Source organism: Thunnus albacares, chromosome 9, assembly GCF_914725855.1.
Source record: "Thunnus albacares chromosome 9, fThuAlb1.1, whole genome shotgun sequence".
In the NCBI taxonomy this organism is placed as follows: Eukaryota; Metazoa; Chordata; class Actinopteri; order Scombriformes; family Scombridae; genus Thunnus; species Thunnus albacares.
Genome location: NC_058114.1, coordinates 9,222,708 through 9,245,161, shown reverse-complemented (window position 1 = coordinate 9,245,161; position 22,454 = coordinate 9,222,708). Strand labels below are relative to the sequence as shown.

At 40.0% G+C, this 22,454-nt stretch overlaps 1 protein-coding gene across 2 annotated transcripts in view; it reads right to left on the bottom strand.

Moving 5' to 3' along the window:
• Positions 1 to 22,454, bottom strand: part of ddah1 (dimethylarginine dimethylaminohydrolase 1) — an 80,937-nt gene that overhangs the window by 3,030 nt on the left and 55,453 nt on the right. For both annotated transcript variants that reach the window (XM_044361686.1, XM_044361685.1), the window contains 4 exons: positions 18,946 to 19,045; positions 16,615 to 16,688; positions 8,960 to 9,079; positions 3,380 to 3,523 (listed from right to left, as the gene is read on the bottom strand). In XM_044361686.1, coding sequence (XP_044217621.1) covers positions 3,380 to 3,523; positions 8,960 to 9,079; positions 16,615 to 16,688; positions 18,946 to 19,036 — 429 coding nt within the window. In that variant the 5' untranslated portion in view covers positions 19,037 to 19,045. The remainder of the gene's footprint in view (positions 1 to 3,379; positions 3,524 to 8,959; positions 9,080 to 16,614; positions 16,689 to 18,945; positions 19,046 to 22,454) is intronic.

The following is a 22,454-nucleotide window of genomic DNA, read 5'->3' as shown; positions in this document are numbered from 1 at the left end:
AAATCTTGTGAAATTCAACAAAATACCACTGTTTTTCTAAACGATTAGTCTTACAATGTATTTGGGAATTAAAAAGCTGACGTACATTATAGAAATAATCGAATACAAAATAGATATTGTGATGACAACAGCTGTTCTTGTTCAGCCTCCTGACTCTGTCTGTGGGTACCAGATCCGTGAGCCAGTAGTGCAAGCATTGACCAGCACAACCACAAGCTCACTAGAAAAAGCTGAACTACAGATTGACTGGCAGTAATAAACTGAAAGGGAAAACTTATGCAACACAAGCTTGTTTACTCTACTTGTCAACTTGTAATGGACTGTGATATAAAAGCCCTGTAGAGGGATACAGTCGAACAAGCATTAAAAAAGGTTTCCTGGTCTCTCGGCAAAATATATATAAAGAGAATGGGAGTGAGAACTATTACAACATTCTCCAAAGACCCTCGTAAAGTAGTGTGTCACCCTGTGGACATTTTCCAGAAGAAAACCAGTGTTTTCCTACCAGACTTCCAAACCAGGATATTTTTCTCTTTAAACTCTCCCTTCAACCTCACTGTGATACTGAGCTAGGCCTTGCAGCACAGCCAGAGGGACCAACTAAACAAATTCTTATCTCATGATGCAATATGGCTGACGAAGCCTCTGGTGAACCAAATGCCATGTTTAAAGCCACCGCACTCATGTGCCTTATTATAACTCTTGATTCTCTTCTACCCAAGACATTTTGTGTTGTGTGGACACTAATACATTAGTACATTAGATGTCACAGCTATTGAACAATGGCACTGCATCATTATACTGTACTACCACTACCACCATCATAATGCTTAAAACTGGGTTAAATGTAGCTTTCCATACATTTTTGCACTATTTTGAAATTGGTAGCATCATCATACCCAGGCATTCTGGAGAGGCCCCTTGCATCTTTTAGTGCTCTTCTCATGCTAGGCTAATTATAGTTGGTCTGAGACTCATTTCTGGTCATATAAACAGAGGGTCAACTCAGGGAAGGTTGTGCTTTCGCATAACTTCTCCAAAACAACATAAGTAAATCCCCTGCTGTTTATAGCATCTCCGCCTCCAAAGTCTCTCTTTTTTTTTGATCATTTCCAGTCGAGTTCTCATTACTGCGGTTGAAATTTATATGTCGGGTTGGGGGTGGCATGGTCCCACACAGTAGGGGCTGCTATATTTCACTGGGCCTTTTGTCTGCTCAGTTTCTTTATCTCCAAACTGAGCCCTCTAGAGCCGTCGCCACTGCTAACCATTAAAGATGCCCTGTCTCCACCCCCTCCGACCCTACCAATCCTCTCTCATGACCCCCAGCTTTTGTTAATGTGGAACTCTTATGTAACTTCACGAGCAAACTAAAAATAGACCGGAGATTAGGACAGACAATGTTTAGAGTTTGAAAGCAGTAGAAGTCTTGCAGAGTGTCTTGGTGATTGTGCTGAGAAATCTCTACATCTCATTGGAGGGACAAGCAACAAGTTCCCTTGGGAAACATGTACCAACTATAGACCTACTGTACTGTACAACACATGATGAGACTACTCTGATAAAACTATCTCTGCTCTTTCACTGATTGTGTTATGTCTTGTGGTATTCACATTTTTCCACTTTTCTTTAAGCTAACACTTCTTAAACACAGCTTTGGGACCAAAACTGGGTTTGAATCCAATTTTTGGTAGGTCTGAACGTTATAAAGGAAACTGGATCATGGAAGAAACATACATTTCTCAAAAATTGCTCCAAATGGTCCATTAAAAGGTACTACCAAAGCAGGAAGCATGAGATACACAAATAGATTTTATTATGCTCAAGTTGAATTCCCTCAGTTAATCTTCCTGGAAAAAAACTGAGCCTTTACCGTAGATGCAAGTCCAAAGACGCATAATTTTGTGAATTCTTCCTTCTAAAAATAACTGGCGGAGGTTGGGGTTTTAACCACAGAGTACATTTTGAGGTCTGAGCACTGTCTCTGCAGATTGTAGGGTGCAGGGTTCGATCCTTTTGACTTTAGATCTGGACCCCAAAGCATCTAAATAACACGGCTACTGCTCAGCCTTTCCAAACCCCAACAGACAAAGTAAGACAATAACATGTCATTCACAGTGTGCTACGCTGGAAAACAATATGCAAGTGTCATGAGTGTTTGCAAGACATAGAAACGTCCCCAGTCAGAATTGAACCAGGGATCACAGGCCACTGGGAATGTGAATGCCACAAACAGGTAATGTAATGTGTAGAAAAAGAATAAGACATAAGTCGCTGTCTAACATTCAAACATTAAAAGTATACTTTTGTGATTTGCATTTTTTTATTCAAGGATTAAATGATTTGCGTATGTTTGTACATGAAGAAATTTAACATACTTAAAGCTGCAATAATCAATATTTTCATGTTGACCATGGCTGAAATCACTATGTGTATGTGAAAGGGGTCACTCGTAGTGTGGAACCCAGAGATAATTATCACCCAACTCTGTAGTTTACCTCAAGCTCTATGGAGTGTTTTAGTGTCTTTCAGCTCATTGTTTTGATTCTACAGTCCTCAACTAACCACTCTCATCAGAGTTATTTTCACAGCAAACAGGTGTTCCATTAAAAAGTTCTGATAAACTGACTATACGCTACCTGACAGAAGTTAGCAGATAGCTGGTGAACATATTTAGCAGCTAAAGACAAGACATTTTCCTCAGCCGTGGATGGACAGTAAAACAAGAGCTAAAAGGAGAGTGAATTTTGGACTTGGATTCATCAGGTGGCAGGAAATACAACTCTAAACAAATGCAAATGTTACTTCATGTCTGCTGGATGTATAAATAGGCAGCTGTTTGCCAACAATTTTGCCACATCTTCTTAAATGGTGATAAAATGTCAAAGTTGTGTTTAAAGCTTGATGTGTGGCCCAGAAGTGGCCAAAAACTATGTTAATGCAAGTTTAAGACCTATTTTGATGATCAACTGTAAAAAATAATTAATGTTCTGAGAAACAAAAATTCTTTTTTCCTAAGACACTTTTTAAAACTCTGGTTTCTAGTCTGTGGTTAGCCAAAAAGGTCACTTCACATCAAACTGCGGGTTTCTTTGTTAAAACACAGCGCTGGCTGTGGTTGATATGCAGCGGTCTGTGTAAAACAACCACAGAGGTTGCAGGGTTTCCCTCTCTAGCCAGTTGTTTTTCTCAGAGGTCTGGACAGGATGAAAAGCAACAAAGGCAAGCACTCTTTAAATTCAAACCAGTAAACCATTCTGTCTGTCCTGCTAGTGAATCTTCCTCCCAAAGGTGTAACCTCAAAATTGTAGATGAACGTGTGATTATGGATGTGAGATATTATTAACTGTGTGTGCATGTGAAATGGGCTAAGTATTACCTTTGTACTTTCTGGAAACTCCTCTGCTGTGCAGTGCAGAAGCACATGTCCCTTATTGGGCAGGTTCATGTAGATGCAGTTGGCAGCGTGGTCATCAGGCACAGTCAGTTTGTCGTAGCGATGGTCACTCATTTGTTGCATGATCTACACACACACAGGTAAGAGTCAGACAGAAAATGGACATTGAAGCAAATAAACAACAGCCTGTGAGAGTCCAAATGACTTTCAGAGAGACAGACAGAAAATAGTTGTACAGACTATCAGACACTTTGAATCAGAAGCAAGGCCACAATACCAAAGGCAGCACCACATCCTTCTGCACGCCAAACCACTCTCGGGGCCTGGGGGGGCTTAATGGAGAACACAGGAGCAGACAGACATTCTTTCTCAGCAGATGTCATGTTATTTATGTAATCTGAAGGAGTTTAAGGTGGGACAGGCGGCGGGGGGAGAGAGGCTGAGAAGAGGCCCGTGTTGCCAAGTGGAAGTCGGGGGGTGAGGATGTTATGACCAGAGGAGAGGCAGGTGCCTCTTAATGTTTATGAGCAGAACATCTGCGGACGGATACCTCAGAGACAAGAAGGGGAGGGGAGGTGGAAAGCGAGTAAAAAAAAATCCAAAGCATCAACATTCAGAAAAGGTATTTTGAGAAGTGAAATTTTTACCAGATATAGACCCCATCCATGTATGTCTGACTGCTCCTTACCCTCCTCTGTTGCTTTGCTTTTCTACTATTTGTCCTTTTCTGTTCTCCCCACCCTTCGTCTTTAATCATGGGTGGGATAAGTTTGTTGTCTGCTAATGAACACAGCCCTCATAAAAAGTCATCATAAACTATAAATTATAAGAAATTACAAATTAAATTGTTATCATTTAGATCAGATTTTACTCATAAAATTCAGCAAATATCACCATTAGGGTCATACTGCAACCAAAACGTGTGACGTCTGCTTGACGTATCTGTGGGTTTGGAGGAGTGGCTGTGAGCGAATGAGTGATGACACACAACTACAAATGTAGGAGTAAAATGTGTGGTTTGTGAGCACAATGGGATTGAAATGGCTGAAAATGTTTTCATTTCACTTCCCACAGACTGGGTCTGCTACAGTAGGGAGGACCAGGGCGTTTACTGAGACGGGAAAGGCCTTTTCCTGTATTAGTTGTATACAAATACGCATTACTTTCCATTTTATTACTTACATTATATGTTAAATATATACTCACACTCATTGTACTTGATTAAAATAAAAATAATAATATTTTCATGTAAACAGATGTCTTTGCCAACTGATCCAACCCAATAGCAAACATGTTGTTCTAAGTTCACTAATTAGTCTTTCCTGGGAAAATGTATTTGGCACACAGGAAGTGACACAATTTATGTTTCTGGCAGCAGCAACAGTGCTTGGTTGTAATGAATAGAAGAACAATTGTGCAGTTAGTATGAGCAGCAAATCCTATCATTAAATAGAAAACCCGAGGAATAAGTTGTCACAGGACTGACTTTCATCACCGCAGTAATGAACCTTTTACATCAACGACGTTAGAAACAAACAATGAAAAAGAAAATCATACTCTATCAAAAACGGACTGAAAATGCAGTATCGAACTGTCAGAATCACTTATTACTTTGTGTCTAAAAGCCATTATTCATTTTTGATTTATAAAGACTAAACTGACAGGCATGCAAATGACTGACAGTGCAAAATCAATTAAATTAACTTTATAGGAGCTGACATTGGGATTTCTGTGAGTGCAGGGCTGCAGGGTGGAGTACAGGCAGTGTGAGTATCTGTGTGTGTGCAACCAGACCAGACACATTCCCAGGTCACTTGTGGGTGTGTTACGTGATTGCAGCAGCCCTAAATGAAAACACTGTCCATGTGCGTGACCGCCAACACTGTCTCTCACACACAGGGGGATTAAGAGTGGTAGAGGGGAGAGTAAACGTTGACTCCACCAAAGATCACAGTTGTTACTGCTACACTCTCTGTATCTAAAACATCTCATTTTCGCAGTAAAAACAGTGAGGAAAAACTATTCGGGGTGTAAGGAAAATGTCCTACAGCAAAATTTCATCGCGCACATGTAAAGTTCTGATCCGTGAAATATAATTAAATATGAAGAAAATCAACTTGGCTAATGGCACTGCTCGTTCTATGTTCATTGTCAGTGGGTGTAGTAGTATCATATACAGTGAGACCAGATTAATGGCTCGTGTATTTTTAAAAATGGAAAGTTTGTCATGGATACAAAGCGCAGGTCTCCAGAAATCAAAATTTAGGGCAAGGGTATCTTCTCCAAGTGTGTAACAGCAAATGTAAAAATTGAGAACTCAAGCCTCTACATAATCATCCTGGCGCTGGACCGAGCATAAAGCTACAGCAAATCAGCAGCAACTTACTTCTAGACGGTGGCTGAGGTCCAGTTCATACACAGTGTGGTAACTGGGCAGCAGAATGTGCTCAGTCAGAGTAGCTTAAACTAAATATTTACTGGAAGGTAATAAAATCTCCCCCCCCCGGGCAATGAGAATCTCACCCAGTTAACAAAAACACTGACAATTTACTGGCTCTGAATCCTTCCACCATGGTCATCAGTATAACTGTATGTTGGCTCTTGTTTGGAATATTTATAATGCTCATTGTACTAATCCTTCCCAGGAAACCTTTAAAAGTTTTACAATACTTCTTTTCACTGATGAACAACAGCAGCGTGTACAAGACAAATCCTACTTGAGACTGCTTTCAAATCCAGAGGGGAAATGAGGCTGAAATTACTTCCTGTTGATGTTTGACATGATGTTGACATTTCACTCTAGAAATATTATTGGTCTAAGTGGAGTGTTTATTGCTACACCCTAAGGTATTGAATACAGTGACTAGGGGGGAAGGAAGGGGAGAGGAGGATGCAGAACATTGATGTGATACTGAGGGACAGAATAGAATTCAGAACATTGCCCTGAAGCAGAATTGATTCATTTCATATATTTTTCTTCTTATTTTAGGTTTCACAAGGCTAGAATTCAGACGTCATATACCGTAACCTAATGGTTCAGAACCCCCAATGGGATCGCAGGATAAATCTGAAGGGTCCCAAGAAAATTAACAAGATAAGAAAACACAAGTAAATATTTATGCTACAAAATTATACTGCTCTTTTTTATAGAATAAGTGAATAATTTTATCTCGTCAGGCCTCTGAAATTAAATAAAATTCAAGAACAGGAAAAAAACAAATCATTCTCTGGTGGGTCTGCAACTGGTGACGGTGGGTCATAAATAGATCTTGCTTTGTTTTAAGGGGTCATGAACCAACAAGGTTGAGAACCAGTGCTGTAACCAATGATGTTGTATCAGCTGCTGCTGTCTGACACTGCAGCTGACTCAGGGACTCAGTGATAACATCATAGGCAAGGAAGTCTTGTGCTCAAGTGCCATATATGGCTCCTTTCCTCATACAGTATGTTACAAACATGTAAAACTCAGCAAATTTTAAAAGTTAGAAGTTTCCTGCTCGTAGTGCAGTGTCCATGTTCAGATAATTTGTTAAATCACATGTGTATATGGGAATTTTGTAATCAAGATTCGGTGGTTAGACAACTCATTCTGAGTCACGACCTTCACTATGTTGTCTCCTCAATATTTATAAACCCGTGTAAACATCCTTGAGGTAAAGAGTGAACCCTGAGTGATGATTTCATGAATTAAACAGGGTAAAGGGGTTAGTAGTGAGCTAAAACCTGCTGGTGATTCCGCTTTGATGGGAACAGTGTGAGAGAGAACAGGGAGTGGGTGCTGCAGCCTCTGACAGAGGAGGTATTTCGGGATGATGACTTCATGAGTGAAGTTTGGCGGTGACAGCAGCAGATGGATGATGAAACCCATCCGGTCAACATGCATTCTCATTCTCGGGAGAGCTAAACACAGACAGGGGATTGCGTGCATGCCCACCTGGCCTATACACATACATATATACATTTGGAGCCCTGAGAGGTCAAGAAATCCTGAATAGACTCAACCAAACTGCAAAACAAGACTAAAAATTAACAGCTTTAAGAACTAGATGATAAATACTACCGTGCTTCACTTTTACATGCATTAAAATGAATTATATGTTCTTCAAACCCACACTGCAAACAGGTCAGGTCCTCTCTCTTGTCAGTTACTATTCTACAGCAGCAAATTGTGGGTCCATAAAGACAATAAGAATTTGTAAGGCTCCAACTTTAATTTGTAACAAAGTATCTTTGTGCGAGGGTACAAAGACAGAGAGCCTCATTGCCACAAGAGCTGCATCCACATCCAAAACAAGCACTTTGAATTCATTAAACAGCATTCATAGGATCTCGCTACCCCCACAAAGAGAACATTACCTAATTACAAATCCAGGGTCGTTAAAAGTCCTTTAAAACAGGAGCTAATTGCTGCAGGAGAAGGGTGACGTAATCTGTAATTTGAAAGCGAGCAGTTTGTCATTAAGTCTCGCTAACGGCTACTCCTCGCCCCAGTAGCTAATTACTGGGGTGATCAAACAGGCAGGAATCTTAATGAGTTGATGCTGGGATATAAAAATTCATTAACGTGTGTATTTCTGCATACAGTCTTGAATTCCTGCGTGCACTTTAGCAATGCAAACACGCATACAAACCAACAAGTATAACCTTGTGGCTCTCTCAAGTACTTTGCCTTGTTAAGATGTGTTGTCTGATAGTTGGGTTTTAATTGCGTCTGAGATGCTCTGAGTGTCTTTTACTTGACTCATTGTAACCCTGTTTAGGGGCTGGGCCAGTAGGGGGAGATATCACACTAGGAGGCAACAGTGAATCTAAAGATCTGTCAAGGCCAAGAGTGAATGTGTGTGTTTGATTCGTCATACTTATGTAATTAGATAAGACAGTATGTTGTATGTCTGTGCTGTGTAAATACAACATTATATATTCCGCTGCATTTCAGTCATTTTTGCCATCAAAAACCTTCACATACAGTCTCCCATATTGATGTTTGTCAGGGTGCAAACTGCCTCTCCTTCTGCATCCCCCTCCCCCTTTATTTTTTGAGTATTGCTGCAATGGAGCTTGATCGATTCAGAAGCCTTTTATGCGGTAATGAGCTCAAGCTGTTTAATGGAAGGACAATACCTTCGTAATTGAAGCTGGAGTGTGAGCGCCAGAGGCAATCCCCACAGATTAGCTGAGAATATGAATTAATGAGGAAGGATTAAGGTGACAGGTGGTTTTAATGTGCTTGTAGTGGGAAGTAGCCATTAAGCTGCAAGTAAGAGAGTCTGCTCTGAATCAACACGGGTGATGTCCTGTCTTGTAGTGTTATGCTTGCTGAATACTTCACAGAACAGGAGAAAAAAAAAGGACAGAGTTGTTCATACCAACAGGATTGAGCCAAGAGGCAACCAAGGAATTAAAAAAAAAAAGGAATGTGCTGCGTCAATGTGCGTCAATGTTAGAAAAAAAAAAAACCCACTGTACTGATTGAATGGTCTCTATGACTACAGCTGGGGAAACCATAGTAGTGGGATGATGCTTTGACTGTACATATATTACACACATACACAAGTTCCATACTTTGAGGGCTTTTTGAGCTGGTTCACTGGACCCGATGACAATAAGGCCTGGTCCTCCCATGCTGCAGAAGCTCTTCAGGTGCAGACCTTCTAACACAGGCACAGTAGACACAGCGTAGTCCTGCAAGACACAACACATCATTATAGGAAGTAAAAACTGTAATAAGCTTCATGCTAGTGGCTCTGTGAGGCTGCACTTAGGCACGGAGGTGCTATGGGCTAAATGCGAACATCAGCATGCTAACATACTCACAATGAAAATGCTAACATGCTGTTGTTTAGCAGGAGCACTGTTCACCATGTTCACCATCTTAGTGTACCAAATTTCACAGCAATCCATCCAATTATTGTGATATTTAAATAAAAAAAACAAAAGTGTGAACCTCATGGTGGCACTAGAGGAAAAATCATGGCATCACCAAAGTTAGTAAGCGTCATCCTGTGGGAATCAGGAATTTCGGTACGTAATTTCATGGCAATCCATCCAATGAAGATATTTCAGTCTGGACCAAAGTGGTGAACCGACTGACCAGCCGACAGTTGTTATAAAACATTCAAAGGGCACTGCAGTGGTTTGTGGAATGCCATTACATGAGGTCTCAAGTGGCCTTTAAAATAAAGTAGTGGGCAATTCGGGCGGAAACAGCAGGAGTGTCTGGGAGATGATGTCAGTGAGCACAGGGCTCAAGGGACGATTACAGAGAAACTTGTAGGAGCCTGATTGGAGAAGCTTTCACTGACTGCAGGATGTTTGCATGCCAAACTTGTCATCAGAAGTGTTACAAAATGGTACTTACATGTAAAACAACTCACTGCTACTGATTTATTAACACCTCAGTATATTTGCTGACTGAGGATTCAGGTATCTAAATATTTGAGACTAAATAAGCAACAATCAAAGAAAAAAGTCAGAAAAAAACACCCATATAATTTATTTATAGTTTAATTATCAAAAGCTTAGTTCATCCTCTTAATCAGGACTGTGTGGGTGCGGTTTGATCAGATGTAACTGACAGTAGCCTGGCAACATGAACAAACAACACTACAACTGTCATCACATTTAGTTTGAAATGTTAACTCTGACTGGTACATGCAAATACATGACATCTACTTTTTCCACTGATCCCCACCCAATTTAAACCAGTGAGAAAAGCGAGGAAAAAATAGAAATCTAGAAATCTCTTGAGTCAAATGACCAAAGCTGTGCAAACTATGGCAGAAAGCTTTGTGTTTATGTAGGATTCCATGCATTTAAATGTCTTCACCTTTCACAATGAGAATAAAAGCAGCATTCATGCATCTATACTGACTGATGATATATTGTCCAATTGGTGAAGGATAGGACCATTGCTACAGTACTGTATCTGGGCCTTTAGTGTTGAATTTATCCGCAGCCTTTTGCGGCTCATTTTTGATGACTGCTTCATAAAAATGTCACTTGAAAACCTCATTATTTTTCAAGAATTAAAGCCTGGAGTCCATATTTGCAGAATTACGGCATAGCCTGTCGAAACAACATAATTTCACCACTGACTCTGTTTAGATTTTGATTTACTGATTTACTGGACTGAAAGAATTTCCCACTTTCAAGTTGATTGATTGAGCCTTTGATACAAGTGCTCACAGCTTGTGACAGTTAGACATACTATGAGCCTTTTGAGATTTGCTAAAACCAGAGTTGGGCCCTACTGAGATTTGTAAACCTTGAAGTGATATTCAGCTGTAATTTGAATTATGATAGGGTATGAGACTTTAAGCTTGCTTTCCAAGACCTTTCCTTCCTGATTCCATGTGAATATATTTATATGACCATATAAATTATGGTTGGCGCCTAAGATGTTTGCGCTCAGGACTAAGTTTCTGGTCATGCAGGTGGATGCTCTACTAGCAGCCTGGATCACCAACTGCCTCACAGGTCGGCCACAGTATGTGAGGCTGCAGATCAATGTGTCGGACGTAATAGTGAGTAGCAGGCGAGCACCTCAGGGGACGGTCTTATCTCCCTTCCTGCTCACACTCTTCACCTCAGACTTCAGATATTGCTCACAGTCCTGCCACCTGCAGAAGTTTTCAGATGACTCTGCCATTGTGGGTTGCATCAGCAGGGGACAGGAGGCTGAGTACAAGAGTGTGGTGGACAGTTTTGTGGAATGGTGTGAACTAAATCACCTACAACTCAACTTCGCAAAGACTAAGGTGTTGGTGGTGGATTTTAGGAAGCAAAGGACCTGTCTGAACTCAGTCAGCATCAGGGGAAGAGGTAGACATTGTCAAGGAATACAAGTACCTGGGCGTCCACATAGACAATAAGGCATGGAGTAAAAACACAGAGGCTCTGTACAAGAAAGATCAGAGCTGCCTGTACTTTCTCAGGAGACTCTGAAGTTTCAATGTCAACAGAACCATGCTGCAGATGTTTATCACTCAATGGTGGCCAGCGTCATCTTCTACTCTGTAGTGTGCTGGGGTAGCAGGGTGAAGACAGTCGATGCTAATAAACTCAATAAGCTCATCAGGAAAGCGGGTTCTGCCCTGGGAGCGGAAATGGAGTCTTTGGTGGAGGTATCAGAGAAGAGGATGCTCAGTATTATGGACAATGCCTCTCATCCCCTGCATGCCACACTGGCGTCATATCAGAGCACCTTCAGTTGTAGACTGAGACCACCGAGGTGCACCACAGAACATCACAGGAGGTCTTTTCTACCAGTGGCCATCAAACTGTATAACTCCTGCCCTATTCTGTGGGAAAGACAGCTGAAACATCAGACATTGAGAACAATAATATCAATATTGTGTCATAAATATCATGCGCAATATTACTTTTCTATTTTAGTTTACTTATTTTAATAAATGTATCTTGCTTTTATTGATATTCAGTTAGGCACTGGTGTTAGCATTTACTCCTTATACACTCTACATTTATTACTCTATTGTTTTTATTCTTATGTTGTTGTAATTTTTGTGATCTCTGGCACAAGAATTTCCTTTGGGATTAGTTAAGGTCTGTCTTATCTTATCTTAAAATAACTTTGTCAACTGACATCCATGTGTTTTCTTAATCACACAATATGTTTTGAATGGGTTTTTCCAGCTCTTAGCTTCATGAAACCCTATGAAGAATTGTGTCCACTTTCCATTGTTACACTATTGTGAACTCAAATATATGGTAACACATTTCACAATATTTGTACTGCATCATTTTCTCAATTAGAGTGCTATGATTCACTGAAACAGTTATTGTAACTGGATAGTCATTGGCAATTTATCACGCAAAAAAAACTTACAAAAACAAAAAAAAATTACCCTATCCTTGATGTTTTCCCGAAATCTTGTCTTGGCACTTCTTAAGAAGATACAGAAGCACAATTGGGAATTATGTAATGTGAACTTTCTGCATTCCTTATCCATGAACAGGAAGTTTTGTTGCAGTGTAAAATTAGAAATACAAGTTTCTTGTTATCAAGTCAAATCTTAATGCCTTGATCACACTACATGCCTTTCAAAGTCTTCAGATCGCTGTACTGTACTGTTCACACTACACAACTTTCTGTCTTGTAATCGGGGATCTTGAAGTCGTTATGGTTTGCACACTACATGACTGACCAGTGACAGGGGATCACACATAACAAGATCTTCAGGAGGAATCCCAGATGAGTCTGTCTGGTCTCCAAACTACGTTTTGTCACAAAAACACACGAGAAGTCATCACCTATAGCAAGCCATTTTAACATGTAATCGAACCACACTCCTATACCTAGTCAAAATTATATTCTCAGAAGTCAGAATGGTTCTTTTATTAAACTGCATTGTATTATTGTAATTGTATTTCAAGATATCTACAACTTTGACTGTACTGGCCAAAACTAAATTTAAGATATCTAAAAATCCTTACAAAGTATAAGTGGCCGTTTTAACATTTAATAGCTAGACTGGATATATATTGCATATATCTGTAATTCAGTTCTTCCTAGTCAAAAAGAAGATTTCAGATATCCACAATGACATTCTTCCCAGGACAAATGATGTAATTTAAAATGCAATTTCAGATATCTACAATTAGAACTAAAGAATGCATTTCCTGCGGAAAATGCACGTGAATGCTGACAGCTGAAATAAATTGCAAAGCACAGCTGAAAATGCTACAGACTTGTTCAGCATGTAGAACTTTGCTTAATTTGGTTGCCATGGAATATTACATGTAAGAGATATGGCAGTAAATATGTAGTATGGTGGTGTTTCACTAATAGCCACATGGTCGGGCTTTCGATGCCATGCTTTAATATGTCGTGCACATTCTCATGGAGAACTTTTGTACCAAGTTTAATTTTACTAAAGACAACAGAATTGTAGAAATATCATATTATAATATTACAGTAGCACCCCTTGTGGGTAGAATTGTATCAAATGTTACACACTTGTGCAGTGTAGCTGTATGTGCAACATTCCCAACTTTGGTTGCAATCAAATTTAGCATTGGAGAGTTATGGCCCATTGAGTACATCAGACCACACCGTCAAAATCTTGGTAACCAATTACAAACAAATGGTAAGTGATACCCAAAAACAAACTCATAAGTTTTACTCAGGGTAATCGACATGTGGTATATACTAAGTTTGGTGAAGATTAGATGAAATACGTGCCAAAAGAAGCAAAAAAATATGTTTACCAAAATATACAAAATGGAGGAAAATTTTTCCAGGCGCAAATGGGCATGGCCTATATCAGTTGAATTGGCATTGTCCAAAGAACATAATGTGCCAATATTGTTTTGCTTTGCCTCACGGTTCATGAGTTATTAGCCAAAACCTAAAACATGTAATAACTGACCACATTGCTATTGGTATTGCTTTAATATGTTTCAAACATTCCTCTCATAGACTTTCCATTATAAATGTTTAATATTTTTCAATAATTATATCAAATCACTAGAATACGCAAGAAATATGGATATCTGCAAAACATAATCAGTCCAGCTAAATGTTAAAACGGCTTGCTGCTGTTGTTGCCCCCTTCATTGCCAGTCACAACACTTTTCACACAACAGGGTTTGGACTCCCTAACAGTCCAGATAATTAGCCTGCTTGATATCTTTTGGGTGTCTGTGTCGCATCGGCAAGCTCTTGGCAAGCTCTTGGAACGCGTCTTTGAACAGTTCACACATAGCGATCGAGTGCTGACTTGTGAGTGCTGATTTGTCAATGTCTTATTGGCACAACACATTGGTATGAGTTTACGCCTCTTTGCTATAGAAGGAAAGAAGTGGTTTGGCCTCTACATTACTTCTTCCTGAATAAACTGATTCAATCAACAGCACCATTTCCCCTGACCTCTGCAAGGACCATAAAGAAACATCTGTACGTAGTTGTTGACTGCTAAACAAACCTGGCAACAAAATTATCCTTAATTTGATAATGATAGGAAAAAACAACAGTGATAGGAGTACTGATCTGATAAAAAATGGAAAAAACAATAATGGACGCTCAAGCAATTTTTCCTATTGTCATTTGCCAAAGATGCATCATTAAGGCCCGTCTTATCAAAAATAACAGAAAACACAAGAGGAATCCATCATGAGGGACTTCAATCAGATACAGATGGGAAGATGGAAACATAGCAATAAGGCTATTCAGGTTACTGCAATGTGTTGAACTCTTGATGCCATGACCCACCTATGAACTTGTGATTCAGCTGGCTTTTCTGTTTTGTCATGGTCTCTCAGCGCAAATCCAAAAACGATACAGATAAGTCTGCAGTATTACAATAACAGTAAACAAGACAGATAGGATCAGTCTGTGTTAGTGACCCCCACTGTGACCCTGTTTGTAGGCCGCATGCCTAAATCTTCCCTGTTTGCCTAAATCTGTTGTTTCAGCGATGTTTGGGATATTTTGTAGAATATTTCCTTTGGATGTGTGCATCTTATGAGATGGAAGGCTAAGTTGTGGCTATGAAGGTCAGGCCACAGCACAGGGAAATTAGTCAGAAAGTAGTTGGAAAGTAAAATATGGTGAAACCATTTAATATACATAAACATTCACATTAACAAAGGCTGAAAAGAGACGTAAACTAGGCTTACATATTGTTAATATAGCTTTCTACTTAAAGGAGAAGGCTGGTATTTTATATTTTTCTTTGAATTGTCAACAAATCCCATGAAAAGACCACAGCCAACAATGCACCGATGTCTGTCGTTCAATACTTTCTGACTTCCCAACCCTGACTGTGGCTCTCAGCCCCAAACCTATGAGTTCCTACTGAAGATCTTTAAAAACAGGTCACAAATATGTCATTTAATGAGATATGGGGCCCATGGTTATCATAATTGCTTTTAATAAGGTACAGCAACCAACGTTTCGACATAAGCCATATCCTCATCAGAGACTTCATGTTGACATGTTAGTTGCTAAGCTCACCATTTACTCTAGATCTCATCTTTCCAGACCCTGCCTCAGTTGTCCTTGTTTGTTGAGGCACTGGTTTGAGTTTGAAATTGGCTGATGCAAAAATGAGATTTGAATGCAATTTTCAAGAAGAAGAAGACATTAATTAATGATGGTGTTCTTCCTTGTTTCAATTACAAATATCTCACAAGAGTTCAGTTCTTTTCAAAATCAGCTAAATATTCAGCCATGACAGTTGGAGAGAGGAGTGCCAGGACGAGTTTGTTGTGTTGAATATTTGTTTGATTTCGATAACAACTTAACTCTCGTGAGATTTCAGAATGAGACTTCTCCTTGAGGGAGACTTGGTTAGACGCAATAACAGGCAGAGGTAAGAGAGATCAAGAGAAAGGTAAAGAAAAATGTTTTAGTTCTCTGTATGATCCTTTGCATAATGTTGTCAGACACTTACAATAACAGTCTGAGCCTGTCAGTGGCAAAAACAAGCACTTTTAGTGTATGTACACTGACGAGGTGCAATTGCCCCGTCAGATTACACTACAGCCCGTTTCGCAGCTGCTGACTGAAGTGCTCTTGCTTAGTATCAAAAATTGTTTGTCAGTTAGACACAAAAAGATGGGAAAATAGGGTCCAGATTGAAAAATACTGAAAAATGGGTCAGATGACTATATTTCGTGTGAAAGGAGTCACTCATAATGAGTGACCCACAGAGAATATCATGACTGCACTCTGCAGTTCCCCTCAGTTCTAAAGAACATTACTTACAGCTGCTTACAGCTCTCATCAGCATTGTTTCCAACAGCAGACAGACCAAGTTTGCAACTAGCTGGTGAACATAACTGAGTATTTAATGGCAGAAGAGCCTGATATTTCTTTACAAAACAGAGCTAAAAGGAGAGTGAATGTTGGACTTATATTCAACGTGGCCACAAACAAGACTCTAAATGAATGCTTATGTTGCTCTATGTCTGCTGGTCGTCTAAATTAAGTTAGCTAAGACCTTCACCATAATGTATCTACTTTAAAAGGAGATATATATTGCGCTGCCCCCAAGTGGCAAAAATAAATAATTTCAAGGAGGGTTAAGTACATAAACTCAGATACTCTAACTTGTGTTAAATTGTGTGATGGGTTGCTTATACTTTTACTGCTTTTTTGATGGTCAGAGTCATTTTCCAGCGAGATATCTTTACTTTTGCTTTAGTGTATATTCTAAGTTGGCTATTTTTTCCACCCCTGCACCACTTCAACTCACCTTAAAGGCATCTGCAAGGATCTCTGCTCCTCTCTGATTGGTCCTTTTGGAAAGGCCCACGAAGAACTCTCGACCTGGAGAAAGAATCAGACGCCACTGAAGCTGAGTAAGAAAATATCTACAGTATGAACACACATACCACATCGAGAAAGTTATATAAACGTTAGAGCAGTTCAGCTTAAAAATCTTGAACCCCAGAAATACAGAGAGCCTGAGGAGCTACAGAAGCTGAACACTGCAGTCACTGCAGCCAACTGTGGTCAGTATGGTGGGGCATAAACAGACAGCCCTGAATGCCTGGCGAGGCTGCTGCAGCACACTGAGCCCAGGGATGGGCTCCTTATGTAGCTGCTGAGCCTTTACAAAATGAGCCGTTAGCCGGGGCCCTGCCAACAGGAAATGTTTCTAGCCCTGCCATGTGAAACCGATTTCAGCTGGAAGGAACGAGAGCACAGAGCCAGTGTCTAGAAACCCAATTAAGTGTACTATGCTTTTTTCCTAGTGGCCTGCACAGTGTAGAAGACACTGACCCACATTTTGACTCACCACACGACTGTAACAGAATGTACAGAAAATCTAATAAAGACCACCATGTTCTTGAATCTCTGCCTTCATCAATTTTATTACCCGATGCCAGAGGAGTATGAGGCCCATGGTGAGATCCTGGATTCCCACTGATTTGATTGGACTATGCTGTATGGTAAACAACTTTTTGCAACAGATTATTTTCAGGGGAAATTCTGCTTAGTGCGCTGAGGCACCAGGTCACCAAGGTCGTACTGTGGAATGTCTTGTGGAGGATCCCAAAACACAGACACGTACTTACAGACACGCAATAGTCTGCTCGCTTAGTAAACTGTCTATGGGCTGTAATTGCAGAGGCTCATGCCCTGCTACAGCATCTCACTGCTTTCTAAGATTTTCTGCTTACAGTACCACTCTTATTTGTACTTCATCATCAAGGATACACATAGTCCTTGTCTGTCTTAATGTGGTTGGTCAGTTGTCAGTCTTCTCCCTGATCCTTTACTATGTTTTGAAGCAAGAGAGACACACATTTTTAGTATATTATGTAAGCAATAACACTGGACTAGCTGGCTTAATATGCAAATATAATGGATGCAATGGAAGCGAAGAATGCCACAACATAAAGCATCCTGTTATACAATTTTAATAGACACCTGCCAATCAAAAACATGTACAGTATTTCAAATTTCAAACTAAAGTTACCACAATACCTAGGATGTTGGTGCTTTAAAATATATTTAGTAATGGTCGGAACATTTCTGTTGTTTTCAGTTATGGCTTCACAGGGAAATCTAAAGCAGGAAACACGTCATTCCTGACCTTCATGCACGGTGATGAAAGGACTTGTTTTTTTTGAAGTTTTTGTTTACTCAGAGTCACCAAAGTATAACATTTTATTGTTCAGATTAGAGAAAATATTTCACTTTGTTTGTATGATGATTGATTTAAAAACATGCTATTTGTCATCACATTGTGAACTGGGGTTTGAAATAGATAAGGATTACTCTTTAACGACTGATCGGCCTTTCTCCAAGAGCCATCTTAAAAAACTTTTAGCCAAACTCTAAAGCGCTAAGAAAAGCAAAATCATCTGCATGTTGTTTGTTCCATTCAATACTTTAATATGAGAAGTGTTATGAACATTGACACCTCTACAGGGTTTAAGACTTTCATTACTAAATCCCAGTTAAATGATGATTTGTCCGTTGCAGTTTTTAAAGGATGTATGAAACACTTTAGAAGTGTTTTCTACATTAAAAGTGCCACTAAAATATAACGCAGTAAGTAACTGTGTATCTGTAGGAAACTACAGCAAACATATGGCCTCCTCCAAAACATTTAAATCTAGCATATGTCCACATTTCCAACCAGTATGAACTGACTCAGATATCATAATGCCACCTCTCAGGCTAGATTAAAAAGCCAAAGTTGGCCAGTTTCACCTTTATGGTTTCATCTACATATTTCATTAATTTATGAACTGACAACTAGTAAAACAATGCACAATGAAAATACCCTTGGACGTTTGTTTATGATGGACCTTGGTCTTCTTGTTGTCATGTGCCCACCCAAGTAAAACAATTTTGATCTATTGCAATTGGATCTATTAAATGACTTTATAGCTTATAAAGGTCTTCACAGCTCTGCTCTACAACGATGCAATATACCGTTGCATGAATTCATATTTGAACTCGTAGTCTACCTTCATGGGGATGGGCTCAGGGTTCTGTTGGTTGATTTAATGTTGTGAAAGTAATAGGACATCAACAAAATATAGTGACTGATGGGGACACTGTAGCTTACCTGTAAAAAGGACATCTCCTCCATCCAGTGTGGCGTTCTCATCAGTCATTTCCACAATGTTCATATTCAACTCCTTCAGAGCCCCTGTCATTGCCTCCGCCTGGAAGGACACAAACAGAAATACATTTAAAACATCTGCTGATATTAAACAATGGACTGAATTATGATTACATACAGTAAGCTACACCATAAAGAAGTGCTCCAAGCAATCAGCATTTCCTATCGTCAAAATTAGTAATATAAGGTCCAGTTCTAATCAGACATCTGTAAACAAGATGATGAAAATCAGTCCTAAAGCAATGCTTAGGTCCCTGAGATTGAGTGCAATGAAACGAAACCTTTTCTCTCCAACAGGTTGGGATGACATCATTTCAATGAGCCATGAAATGATGTCATTTTGGAGGAAGTATGTTAAAACTTTTACGAGGTAGTGGCTCCAGATAATAAGTACACTGAAGGACCAACACAAACTTTACAAATGCCTCTTCCTGTCCTCATGTTCTGGGTCATCTGTCTTTCATATATTTATAGGAGGAAGTGAAAGGCTGCCACCCGGAACACATTAGCATATATTATGAAATCCATCTCCTGGATGGAAAATTTGAAAAATCCACATTTCACCTGCATGTCCTCTCTGCTGGGCTCAAAACCTGAGGAAAGAGCAGGTCTTTTTTTGGCTGAACCATGGCTGGTCTGCTCTCCTGTCTGACCGCCCAGTGTGATTTTACTGTCCTGTTTTTGGGGTTCCTACGGGAGTAGTTTCCAAGGCCAATCATGTTAGCGAGAGCATCAGTGTTTCCACAAGCCCTATCTCACTATGACCTCAGCCGGCTCACTGTGCTTCTTGGCGAACACAATGCTTCTGCTTCTACTCATTTGTGGAGGGCCGCACCATGAGGTCATCCAGGTAGACTGCCATGCACTTCCCAGATAACACAATAGATTCCTGCATATGCACACACATCTGTATGCACATATACATAACGGTAAATAAAATATTTAGTAACTACATGCTACTATTCTTCAGTTTTTATGGCTGTTTTTTGTATAACTGATTCTTTAAATGGCCTTTTAAACAAATGGTTCACAACTGTGTGGCACTTTCCCAATCGATTCACTTTCCAGAAGTGAGACAGTGGAATCCCACAAGATAATCAAACTTTCCTCCTCCATGTTCACTGCAGGCATTCTGCTCATCTTACTGCTGCAGTTAACCAGGAGGAACACAGTGTCCTTCCAAGAGACTGGGTTCACAAATTCATTAATGGTTTCTTAAATGCAGCACCAGCGTGCAGCATATTAAGTATAGGTAACAGTTAATCCCTCTCATTTTTTTGTTCTTGCAAAGCCGAGGCAAGCCAAGGCAGCGCCAAGGGACTGTCTGCTCTTCACTTAGTCAGGTCTGTAGATATGTTGGGTGGCAAATAATAAGGTTGAGTCAAGCTCTGAAGAAGTAAACAATCCAGATGGTTGACAGACAATGTATGCTTGTGATGTTTGTTCAAGTCATGTGTTATGTTTTCTTAATGTGTCATTGCTTTGGTGTCTTAGCTGGTGCTTGCAAAGTTATTCTTGTTATTCCATCACTGATTCATCATATGTGAGGAAACTTCAGACAATTGTTTATAAAAAATCCTGTTGCAAGTCTGTGCACATCTGCAAGGCCAGGTCTGCACAACAAAGCTGAAGAGCAGTGACTTCACATTTTAGCCGCAAAGGCTGAGAATTGATTCTGTTTGACTGTTGTGAGTTGATATTTACCCACTGGGCTACACGCATTAGCCATTGTTTCATACTGTGCTGTGTCTCAACCATCATTATCAGCAACTGCTTATTCCTTTCTCCTCCTGGCTGTGGCACACTGGAGCTTTCACTATCACAGTGGTTGTCTGCCCAGGAATCTGCCGGACTGCATTAAGGAGCCTTTTACCTCAGCTCTCTGGCATTTCCTCTGACATCACTGGAGGTGATGTGACCCAAAGGGTGTTTAGCCCCCCCCCACCCACACCAACCACCATGTGAATTGCAATGGCCCCTATACATAGACAGCAGTATGGTATCTGCTCTGTCTGCTGTGTGTGTGCGTGTGGTACAGAACATCAATTAGGCTGTCTTTCCACATGGACCCAAAAACTGGATGAAAGATTTAGTGCAAGTGGAAAAAGAGATGTGAACAAAAAAGTAAAGATGCTTGAGTAGAAAAAGAACAAACTGGAGAAAAATATTGTGGATAAGTATCATGTTGCCACTTTTAAGTGTAGTTCCCTTCACTAAAATAGTTAGTGCACACTGAGGAGAAGATTGAGTGCAGTGAAGTAATGGTCGTGTGTATACAATTTGTGAATGGTCATGCATAAACTGACTGCACTGACTACACTAAGATGAATTACAGGCTTATTGTAATTTATCACTGACTTTAATTAAACAGAAACTGTTGCCAAAATCCTGTAAGAAGAACTTGCATAAGTCATGCAACTAAAATTAAGTAAAAATCACATTCAATCAGCATACATTTCACTAAACAGACAGTATCTTAGAGCCAAGTGATAGTATCATCCAATCTACTCCCCCACCAGTTTCCAATGACTTAAACCTGCATTTTACATCAGCACCATGTAGTGGTTTGGCTTGATTCTTCCCAGGTTGTCATTTGAGTTGGGCAGCTGGCTTCAGGATTTGGCTACATTTGGTGGGTGCAGACTTGGATGAGTTGGTGTGTATCAGCTCCAGTTAGCAGTATACCAGGCTAGCTTAGCTTATGCTGCTGACATCAAATGTCAGACTGGTAAGCCTGGGCTGATTTTGGCACACATCATTCAGGTGTGTAGGCCCACTGTCACCAGTGGCACCAAACAGAAAGTGCAAAAATAATTTTATATACAAAATATTTGTCCATTTTGCCTTTCAAACATCCTGAATTCTAAAGCATGAATTCAACGAAGTCCTAAGCCATCTAAAAGGAATTCAGGCCGAACTGTCAACAAACATGCATCTGATCCCAAATGATGCTCGGTGAGACTGAGATCCAGCGATTGTGCAGGAGTCATAGGAGGGAATCTTGTTCATGCCAGAAGTATTCATTTGAAAACAAAAGAGTACAATGTCCACAAAGCTCCACTACAGTGCTTCCATAGGGCGTTGTTTAAACAATTCTCAGTTGGCACCAAAAGGCCTCACGTGAGCCAAAAAAACCATCACCATCTGACACCATCACACCTCCACCTGCCTGCATTCTTCATGTTGGTTATTGCACTTTTGGACACTGCAATCAGCATGTTGTAGCAGAAACTGAGATTCATTGGACCGAATAACCCATATATTTGGCAGGATCACACATTACGTCAAACGGTAACTGAACCGCTAGACCTGTTTGCTACATGTGCTGTTTTGGAGTCACAGCCATGTTATTCATAGTCAGAATAAAACAGAATAGTTAGCATAAACAGGCAAGTGTGCTTCTACAATAAAGCAGCCAGTGAATGTACAGTAATTGACAATAATTCTTAGTT